General features: G+C 36.6%; 1 protein-coding gene across 1 annotated transcript; it reads right to left on the bottom strand.

Annotated features, from left to right (window-relative positions):
- Window positions 1-361: 361 nt before the first annotated feature.
- Window positions 362-9,283, bottom strand: LOC100376946 (histamine N-methyltransferase-like). Its single transcript, XM_002740455.2, has 4 exons — window positions 9,250-9,283; window positions 2,940-3,182; window positions 1,818-2,138; window positions 362-1,058 (listed from the first exon to the last, which is right to left on the bottom strand). Exons 2-4 carry the CDS (start codon window positions 3,127-3,129, stop codon window positions 700-702), a joined length of 870 nt encoding a protein of 289 aa, XP_002740501.1. The 5' UTR covers window positions 3,130-3,182; window positions 9,250-9,283; the 3' UTR covers window positions 362-699.
- Between the last annotated feature and the right edge of the window lie 2,146 nt (window positions 9,284-11,429).

Raw genomic sequence — 11,429 nt, 5'->3', positions numbered from 1 at the left:
ATTTTAGTAAATTAATCAAAGCCTGGTACAAAATAATCTTATATGAGTACAGAGGTAACCTTTATTGGTCTTTGGGGCTAGACTTCCCAGCCTAACTATTTTGATTACAGAGTGTCCTCCACAATGTTCTGTTTCAATGTTACGTCCAAAATAGACCGACAATTGTGATCAATATACAAGCAAATGTATGGAATATATGACATTGATGTTTCCCATACAGATCTAAAATGGGTGTGTCACGGTGTAAGGCCTGCTTATCGCAATTTTGAGGGCCACCCACAGAACTCACACTGAACTTTACTGCTAGAATGGGGTAGACAAGACAATAGTACTGGAAATGAAATACACATACACCGAAATATCAGGTCAAAACATGTTTAATTCAAAAACAAATTAGCTTATTTTCAATGATTGAAATGAGTATGGTTGAAGTTCAGTTTGGAATGATGCTTCTTTTAGTGTATCATCAGCTAAGCTGGCATTGGTTGTTTCAAGTACACAGGACAATAAATCAATACTCACTACTAATTTGTTTCTAGTCAGCAATGTTTTCAATTGTGGTTCTTTGGTTTTGTTAATATGGTTATTTCTCACTTAATACTATTACTACATTGAATACATGGTTTCAAATTACGTACATCAACACAGGATAATCTGAAACGCTAACAGATATAATCATTTCTAGTCATGTGTATGAAACTAAGTGTGTCCATTCTTCCAAATTATGATGTCTTCTTCAACCACATCAATCAATATTTCGTCTGCTTTTACATAACAACATTCATCCCTGAAATATCTCAAGCACTCCTCTACTTCGTCTGGTGGCCGTGCATTCCTAAAATTGAAAACTTCGGTAAAGAAATCAAGCATTCTATTCCCATTCTTTGAATCTTTATCGAAGCACTTAGTAACAGTGACAACATTTGTGTTACGTAATATCTCAATGGAGCCATGCGGAAACTGGAGATAAGTTAGTTTTTTAGCTTCTACTCCTGATATGTGCTTCCTGGACAATTGGAACTTGTTTCTGTAATTAAGATACTTCAACCATCCTCCATCTGTACAGTACATTAATAAGAGTATGAATTGTGTTATAAGTTCTGAATCATATACTGGGATCAAGCAGTTTTAACTATTATTTTAAATATATAGTAATGTATTATTATACATCTTTCACCGTAACGCCATAAGTTACAGCGTGCCGTAAATCTGACGTATTTTACGGGGTATATTCATCTTACCATATCAGAAAATGCGAATTCCAAATATGTAATGATTACGCGCGTAAGCGTTTTCTAATTATGAAAACCAAACATGGCTGCAACCACGGTTTGACCGAACTTCACACAAAGAAGTTCGCTGAATCTGTTCTAAAAATTGTGGATTCCGGCATTCCCAGGATGTATCCTTGGGAGGGAAAGATGTATAATAATAAGGTAATTACGAGGATACCTCAAAGTATGCACGCAGACAGTACTCCCGCTGTACTGTCTTTGTGCACACTTAGAAGTATCCTCGTAATAACCTCACAGTATAAAATGAAGACAATTGAGATAAAATTTTCTTTCACAGAAATTGCAGTGCATGACACAAATCAATCGTTAAATGTAATGCATACAGGAATGTAGGCAGTCAGGCAAAGCAATACATAAAATGAAGGAAACTGATATACACAAATATATGCCAATATATGAATGTAGACAATGTTGTTTTTACCGGTCAAGTTGATTGCACCTTAATATGCCGATGTGTTTAACATAGTCCGATTAATGTTATTGTGAATTATATTGATTTCTAAAATGATTATGAATACTAACCTGTGTCAACCCTTATGAGAAGCATTCCATCCTTAGAAAGCATGTCGTATAAATAACGCAGTGTATTTCCGGCATTACGAAAACAATAAAATGAATGACAGGCAAGTATGACGTCATATTTGTCAGATGTACCACCTCCTTCAAGATACTCGTTTATTCCTTGTACATGGAAACTAAATTTTACTCCTCTCCACCTTTCTTGATTGGATTCGATTAGCCTCTTAAATTCATCTAATGGACCAGTTGCTGGTTCTACCACGGTATAATGTATTGCTGTATATTTGTACACCAAGGCATTAATGAAATGAAGATCAACGTCACCTGATAATAAAAAAAGTATTTACAAAGATGTTGATTATTGTTATTTTAGGCCTATGGAGACTTTAATGGGAAATAAAGTCCAACCGCAGATAAAACATTTTGCCATAGGGAAGGACTATTTATCAAGCAGAGTCCGAGTTTGAGAACTCTGACTTAAATCCCACCACGCTAACCATCTATAGATATTTTTTGTGGATGGATTCTCATCATGTTGAAGCCATTTAGTGAATCCTACCAACAATTCTGCAAAAAAATGTATTGGAAAAGGGCCCAAGCTCCTTTATTCTTAAAAAATATGCTATAAAATTTCGACAATGTTTATCATGCACACATTCATAATAAAATGTGTAAACTGAATTCGTTTAAGGTTGACCTACATGTTAGATTTGCTCGATAATCAACTTATGCTATTTATTGTTTCTATTGTGCAGAATCAAATGACTGACATCGTGGTCAGGTAGGTTTATATGCAGCGCTTCATTCACTCGCCCAATGTATGAGGTAAGCATTTTATCTAGCCCTTGCAGTTTCTTCACATCAAAGTTAGCGTTGCATCATTGATGTCACGTGTTCTGTATAAAAGTCCTAAGAAAATTCACGAGAAACAAGCATATACAAATGCTTACACCTATATCATATACAAATCCTACGGATATTGAGGAAAACAACAATAATTGACTTGCGAAAACGATGCGGACCTGGAAATATGGAAGTCCTGCAACAGGTTTTTCTCATTAAAAACCAAGCGTCCCGAACCATCTTTTTAAATTCCGGAATTGTGCAACAATCATATAAGCATACCTTTTCCGGATCCAATAGAGAGAACACGTACTTCGTCGATACATGATTCCAGTCGTAACTTGTGAACCGTTTTTATCGCATCTTCTTTGTAACGAAGCTCTCTTGATTTCAAACCATAATTCAACACAGTTTGAAAACTCTTGTGATATTCCTTCATATGGTTAAGTAAATCGTCTGAAGTTGTTGCCATGTTTTTCGGAGATAACAGTGGTATTGATATCCCACAATATCAAGAATTCAATGCTGTAAATGATATACAATATAGAAAAATCACAACATACTGAGATTTCTACAAACTAGTTATTTAGCTCACATATTAGAATCTTAATGTAGATTAGTACAGAAAGATATAACTTCAATGACAGTGATGGTGTTGTGTTATTCAATAGTGCTACGCATAGGCAGTCATTTATTTATATTCAACGTTGTATGTAATAAATATGATTGCACTACTTTTACATACTCACAGAAAAGAAAATACCAGTAAAATTCTAAGCTAAGATTAACACAAAAAGTAGTCAGGACTGCTGGTTTTAATATATGTGTCTCAATAAATTCCACAATTACTGATAATATTAATTAGTCTTCAATACTTCTAATGTATATATCTCAGCAATGTAAATGGTTTATTGATCTTTGAATTTATTTCTATATTTATCAATGTTTGGGTTTTGCCCTGTATATTGTATACATATTAGTAAAACCAAAATGTAACTAGTTTGAGATTTCATAGTAGCTGATCTGAAACGATCATATATACATTGTTTGCTTGGCTCATCCAAATGTCAGTGTTAACAGACCATTGCAACACTGTATCCAAGAGTGTTAAATGCGAACAACCTACGTGTCCATGTTCTCCAATGTCATCTATACGATACATCTGCGAGCAAGATTGCACAATGTGGCGTCGGCCACAGCCGTGGGTTCATATGTCCAATACGTGCCCACTTCCTATTCCTGATGCATATATGATGACTTTTTTGTCATTCTTGGTGGTCTTATATGGCCTTGGTCAAGTTGTTCTAGTCAATAAAATAGTGGAGCAGGTGTAACACTCCCAAGATTGGTGTGTCAACCCCTCCACTGTATTCCAATTCCATGTCCCGGCAGACCAAACATCGTGTCAAGTCTAGATGTAATTTTTAGAATGCACATTGCACATGGAAATTAGATCGCTTGTTTGGTCTACATTTTGAACAAACAATCATCAAGATAACGACTGGTATGAATTTCCGGGCTGTGCAGTGTAGCCAATACTAGCCATAATAAATCGTTGGTGTGGATGAAAGTGGGTAAGGAACATATTACTCCTGAACTACAAATCTTGGTAGATGATGGGTTGAAAATCTTAAGATGCACTTTACTTGTCTTTACCTAAGAAACACAGTACTAAACCAAGAGGACTTCTTGCCATTATAATGGACTACATGCACTTTGTCATAACATGGCAACTTGTGATATTACCAAGTGATACCCCCCCCCCCCACACCAACTTGATTTATCACTTTCAACGTACACTTCCATTGATAAATGCATGGAATATTTTACATATTTTCTTGATGACTATTTACTGATGATTATATTGGGTCAGTTATAGATCGGGTAGCTTGTTCTTGGTGCTTTTAGGTTCTGCCTGAAAACCACGTACAGATGAGTCAGAATGTTGGCTCTTGAATTAAATTAGCCACATCATGTGCCTGTCTTTTTCTATGAACACAAACCTGACTTTCTATTGCTATTACTTATACTACCCTGGTATTGCACAATACTGACAGAGGTGTCAAGGCTGCTACCCCGTCCCCAGCCATTGTGTTTTTCAGAATGAGGCAAGTATTCAAGGATACATTAAATTGTATCTTGACATTTTGCGTGCAAATTATGTCACTGAATACCAAAGTTTCTTTACACACGTATCATCTGACTGGCACACTACCCATAGACTGTGATGGGCTAAGTACATGTGGAAACAAGCAGCATGGTAAAATTGCATAACATGTTTCATTGACTTCAGTGGTGCTGCTGTTTCTTCGAAGTGTTCTCTGCATTCTTTTGTGGAGTGTTAGGAGTATTATAAAATAGGTAGGAGGCATACTTCTGCTACACTAGTCACATAGTTGATACAACAAAATACACCATTCACTTCAAAGTTCACTCAGACAGGAGCGAGCATTGGAATTATATTACCCAATATCTTCAATAGTGTAAGGACAGATCAATTATAGCCTTCTTGCCTTTCCTTGTAATCTAATCTGATGCAATTAAATTTAAGAATTGCAGTTATTTGAATTGGTGAGTAACCTATTTCAGTGTAGAGTAAATGTCAGCAGCCACTTCCTCATTGGGCTGTTTGCTTGGTAAATGTTATGGCTACAGGACAAGGGGAAAGATATTTTGCAACACCATGCCCTGTTAACTTTATTCTTTTTGGCGCGATGAAGAAGAAGAACAACATGGTCAAATGGAGTACTGCGTTAACTTTGACCTCTCCACTCACAACTCGTTGCACAGTGTATATTCAGTAACATGGATATAACTGTGACATTGATTGTGCGAACAATGACCTGTTGAACAGATACACGTTATATTATTTGAACTTTTTGTGCGATTTGTAAAACCATGAAACCTCATAGTACAGCAAAAGCTATTCCAACATTCATGAACAAAGGTCATAATTTTCCCTTGTTCCCTGCACTGAGATCAATGTCCTTGCAACCAAATTATTTGCGAATATTAGTAACATGAATAACGGTTTAAAAATAAAAAAAATATTGAGGCAAATAATGCAAGATTATTTAAATTGATTGTACTTACACGTGGATACATACAAACGAACCTCTAGGCATAGTGTGAAAATACAGATAGCAGAAAATATTACAGACTATTTTTACCGTATAGAACCAGCATATTCATATTGTCAGAGGTGTGGGCGGAGGATTATAAAACAATGGAGGTTAAGGGTTAAGGGTATATTCATTTACATAAGTCGAGAGGTCTCACAGTCACCTGTGGGAAGGCATGTTTTAGGTGTATAAATGCATTGAAAACCGTCTTCCAAAAGTAAGGAACACATTATATTTCTTAAGTTACCTAATTTACAAAATTTCGCCTAAGTAAACATTCATTTGCCATACGGGAAAAGCACTTTAATAAACTGAAGAAACACAATTCTATTTGTTGTGTTTGGTTGAAGCATAAGTGCTCTGTTATCTGTATTTGAAAGAGCTTTGGTGAAGATTTTGTAATCTGCACAGAGTAAACTGACTGGTCTCCAGTTGCTAAGAAGGTTAGTATTATAATTTTTGGGTAAAAGTGTAATAAGAGCGCGTCTACATGATGTTGGTAGGACCCTGTCAATTTAACACTTCAAACAAGTCCGGTCCCAGGACAGGCCAGAATTGTTTGTAGAACGTCCCTGGTAGACCGTCGATACCAGGGGATTTACCATTGGCTAACAGTTTCACAGTTTTGGACAGTTCTTCAAAGGTCACTGGCTTGTTGCAAATGTCGTTATGGGATTCAGTCAGCTTAGGTAACCCTTCAAGAGTACGATTCTGGTAGTCGTCGGAGACTGGGCTTGGTGCAAACAGGTCCGCGTAAAATTCTTTTTTCATGCGACGGATGGTTGACTGGTCGTTAGTTACACCGCCATTACGCGTCTCAGGGTGAGAAATGGTCTTTTTACTACCCTTGTATTTTTCCAATTGAAAGAAAAAGTGGGTCGGCGCGTCGCTCTCGTTCAGTACTTTGTACCGAGATCGAATGGCAGCTCCGCGCGTTTCAGTTCGTACAAGGTGCTCAAGTTGTGTTTTTTTTCGGAGAGTGTTCTGTTCCCTGAAAGGCGTGTTTCGGGGTCGTTTTCTAGTTTTTGTATTTCTTCAACAAGCATTTGTTTTTCGTTGCGATAGTTAGTAGCGATTTTCGAGGTGTATTGTTTAGTCAGATGTTTGATATTGAATTTTCCCATATCCCACCACAGTTGTACGGATTTGAAGCGTGTTTTTTGTTGCGCCAAGCCATCCAGTATTCATTGAAAATATTGCAATAGTCTTGGTCGCCAAGGAGTGTTTTGTTGAACGACCAGGTGGGACTGCGATGAGAAATGTTTTCGAGTGACAATAACATGGTAACGGGCGAGTGATCAGAAAAATTGTAGTTATTTTGTATACGGGACTGTTTGATGCGTGAAGTGGCTGATTTAGAAATAAAGAATGTATCAATGCGAGAATGGGAGGTATTGCGAGACCAAGTGGATCCGCTGCAATTAGTATTTAAGTGGCGTTAGGCATCGATCAACTTAAATCTCCTAATAATATTTAAAAGTAAAGCAGACGAGGGTAGATGCGGTTCAGGGTGGTTGGCTGTGTCCATGTTGGGATTAACAGTGCAATTGAAATCACCACCCATGACAAGTAAATCATCATTCAGGTTGTTTAACAGCGACTTTAGTTTAGAAAAGCATTTTACACGTTCTGTTCCATGAGTTGGCGCATGAAAGTTAATAAGAGAGAGAGAGCAATGCCGTCCAAAACCAAGCGAACATGGAGTAGGTGACCAGAAATAATGTCGTTGACGGACAAGACATTCACATCAAGTCCGTCACGGCCGCCCCTTATATTCCAGGTAGTAGCTGTTAGTTTATTCAAGCAAGCCATGGATATAAGAATAAAGGCGAAAAGGTAAGCACTGTAATTAAACTGTAGGCTGAACCGAGAGAGGCCGACGCGAATTAAAAGCGTCTGTTCTCGCATCAGTGGATTCGGTGGTGGGTTTTTCCTCGACTTTCCGGAGTCTGCACATGTTTCAATATTCTTCCAGTGAGTCTTTGCACCCGAAATTTCTCCTTGGCAGGCAAATCCGTGCACTTTCTGTAATCATTTAGTGAACGGACAAGTAATTTCAAATTAGGGCATTATTTTCTCGAATCTCTAACGATACGCGTGGAATTAAAGGTGCCCTCCAGGAATTTATGTATTTTGGCGTTGTTTAAAAGGGTGGTGTTGCTGTCGTCGTCTAATAATGTATCATCTTTTATTTTCTGTGATAAGTCCGACACGTCGGACATGACATATTCCATGTCTTCTTTATCTACCTGTATGGGGTTGTGATTAAAGACATCGATGGGAGAATTGTCCGGAAATGGAAAAGTAGAAGAAAAAGTGGAAGAGGGGGGAGTTGAGGGGTGGGTTCGTACCACCTCCTCATCAGCTGCGATCACATTAACTTCAGTTTGGGATATTTCCATGTCATTATCATTGTCATTGTTCCCAGCAACTGTTGTCTTTGTATCCGTAGCGACGCCCTTGTCAATGGGAAAGCTATGCACAGGTGTATCTTCTGTGACCTCGTTTTTTCAGCGTCATTTTCTTTTTGTGTTTCATCGTTTTCATTATTAATATCATTGATTAGTTGTTCAGTGTTAACCGTTTGATTATCATTTTCAACATTTTTATCATGTGTATTTCTTTTTAAGTCAGTTGTGTCGTTAGCCGTGATTAGTGATTCAATTTCGTTTCCATTCGTCGTTGTTTTATCGTTTGTGTGTGTAGTAGTGCGTGTAGTGTTTATAGAATCGATTGAGACTACATAGTTGCTTTGAATGTGGCCTCTTTGATGACATCGGTGACATACAGGCTCCTCAGTAGATAAATAAATTTTATATGTACGATCATCATGTACAACTTGGATGGTGCCATCAAGTTTATCGTGTTCAGTTATCATATAAACTTGCCGTCTGAATGACAAAACGTGCCGCAATTCAGGGTTCTTACATCCTAGGGAAATCATCCGTACATTACTTATGATGTTTCCATACTGTTTAAGGTGATTCGCCAAAACTGTGTTGGAAATAAACGGTGGCACCCCAGACAGTACCACCTTAGTCGCAGGTTTGTTGAGCGGTTCCATGTGAATATTAATGTGTCATCAATTTCAATGCCGTTTGTACACACCTGTTCGACTGATGAAAACTAAAACACTACCATTAGCACGCGAAGCTGCAATTACTCGTTGTGCACCAAGAATATGTACAATGGCATTAACGTAGATTTCAATTGGTAGACCATAAACTGATTCACATTTCAAACCGTGTTTCCTAGTTAAACTCAGAAAAGGCGTGGCCGGCATGCGGGCAGCCATCTTGGATGCCGGCGTGGCAGACCACAGCACCGAGTACAGAAAGCAATTAACAAAAATACAGGGCAGATTTATGCCAAAACGATCCAAAAAACCTTCAAATTAAAGCACTATGTATTTACAAAAACGTATATGAACAGTATTTTGTAAAGCAATGCACAAAAAGGCAGTTTTTTACCGTATCATCCGGAGCTATGTGGAGAGACGTCCGCACATGCGTAGATAGATAGATAGATAGATAAATAAATAAATAAATAAAACAACATCCTGTTATTTATTAATAACGTGTCTTCTTTTGTTATATCTATATAATATTGACAAATATTTTCATGACATCATGTTATTTATATATACTATATTCGGGGCAGAATTGATAAATGATCGTGTAGACGGTAATAATGTTGTGGATTGTGAGAAAGCAAACATTATCATAATATCATGCTGTTTGTTGGAGGGTTGGACTGGGCTGTGGCTGGGCTTCTTTTCTGTCTTTTCTTTTTTTGTTTGTTTTTGTATACACATACTTTGTGATACACTTGTGGGAACTAAATACATGTATATGTAACTTGTTTATTGCCCCATATGGACCAACAAATTAATATTGCCTCGTTTAATACTAGGGGTCTTGCGCTCAGAAATAAACAAAGAGGACAAATAACTGTTACAGTGGAAGCTCAGGTATATTTTTCGAAAAAGATGTCGATTATATAGTGCATACGACACTTCTAAATGTTGGGGTTAACTATGTTTTCTTAGATTTAACTTTACAAGGTTTTCGCTTGACACTAGGTGTTTTGTATGGCCCAAATAAGAAAATTTAAGAAAAGAGAAAATATTATAAATGAGTTTCAGAACTTGAGTATTAGTTTATGTGGAGACTGGAATATCATTCCAGATATGAAAGTTGACGCAAAATGAATAAGCAAGTACACAATCAAAAAGCAAAATTAATTGTTTTGGCTATAGATCAGATCATTCATTGGTGTCCTTGCATTGCAACTTTTTGCAAACAAGTAGAGGCAAGGGTTTAAGGGAAATTGAACACCTTCTTGGACGTGGAATATGTCACAATTGTGAAAGAATGTATAAATAATACTGTAGATCAATATACTTTGGCAGGTAGTAAAACTTCTAGGGCGGAATAATCCAAAAATCTTAGTATTGATGCAATTCTGTTTTTTGAGATGTTAAAATTAGAGATAAGACAGGTTACTATTTCTTACAGCATTAACAAAAAGAAAAAAAGAAGGAAATAGAGAAAACGAACTAGAATTTATTATAAATAACTTGGAAAATAGATATACTCTCAATAATAATAACTTGTGTGAAGAACTGGAACAAAAGAAATGATTTGGAAATAATTAGATTACAAAAAAGGTGGTTGCTGTGAGGGCCCGTTCAATATGGAAGAAGAGAAATGTAGAGAGTTATTTACTAAATTTGGAAAAACAAAACTCTGTTGCTAAACTTATCTCTACTTTAAAAGTCAATAGGAATGGTGTAAATGATATCTGACCCGGTCAAAATTCTAAATGAAGTTAGATCTTTTTACAAAACATTGTACACCTCTAACCAAAAGCAAACTCATAATAGATTCACCAACATATTTTGGAAGATTTACCAAAACTGAAGAATTGAAACAGAACTGTGAAGGTGAAATAACAGAAAGTGAATGTTTGGCATGTTAAATGGATAATAACAGGTCGCCAGGGGTAGATGGCTTTCCAACTGAATTCTATAAAGTTTTCTGGGTTAATTTAAAACATTATTTAGTAATGTCCTTAAATTTATCTTATAGGCGTGGAGAACTGTCTACGACACACAGACTGGATATGTTTAAGATAGGTTTATTGGTGATAATCTTCGCTTAGTTTACGATCGACTGCATTATACAAAATCTAAGAATATCCTATGATTATTAGTTATGAATGATTTCGCAAAAGCTTTTGATTCACTAGAATGGTCCTTCATCGAGAAAGTGCTGAAAGCATTTACTTATGGGAACAGTATATGCAAATGGGTGAGAACATTCTATAAAAATATATCAAGTTGTGAATAAATAATGAGCACTTTTCTAATTTGTTGTAGTATATTTCCAGGGGGGTGAGACAGGGGGACCCATTCTCCCCATACCTTTTTAGAAACTCTTGCAAAACATCTAAAAGAAAAATATTAATTTGAATAGTATTAAGAGTGGTAAACAAGATTTATTGTTGGGACAGTATGCTGATGACACGTTTTTGACCTTAGATGGCACAGAATAATCTCCAATTTTTCTTTAGGGCATCAAGCTTGAGAGTACATTGACAAGACGAAAGCAATTTGGATCGGGTCTATAGAAAACTCAAATGAAAAATT

The sequence above is a fragment of the Saccoglossus kowalevskii genome, chromosome 12 (assembly GCF_978046115.1).
Source record: "Saccoglossus kowalevskii chromosome 12, keSacKowa6.1, whole genome shotgun sequence".
NCBI classification, from domain to species: Eukaryota; Metazoa; Hemichordata; class Enteropneusta; family Harrimaniidae; genus Saccoglossus; species Saccoglossus kowalevskii.
The sequence above is the reverse complement of the archived record's forward strand: the minus strand, read 5'-3'. Positions and strand labels throughout refer to the sequence as shown.

Coding starts and splice junctions, on each gene's coding strand:
- LOC100376946 (XM_002740455.2), bottom strand. CDS start 3,129: ATGGCAACAACTTCAGACGATTTACTTAACCATATGAAGGAATATCAC. Junction 2,139..2,939: donor CTCTATTGGATCCGGAAAAG/GTATGCTTATAT, acceptor TTTTATTATCAG/GTGACGTTGATCTTCATTTC. Junction 1,059..1,817: donor TCTCATAAGGGTTGACACAG/GTTAGTATTCAT, acceptor TGTACTGTACAG/ATGGAGGATGGTTGAAGTAT.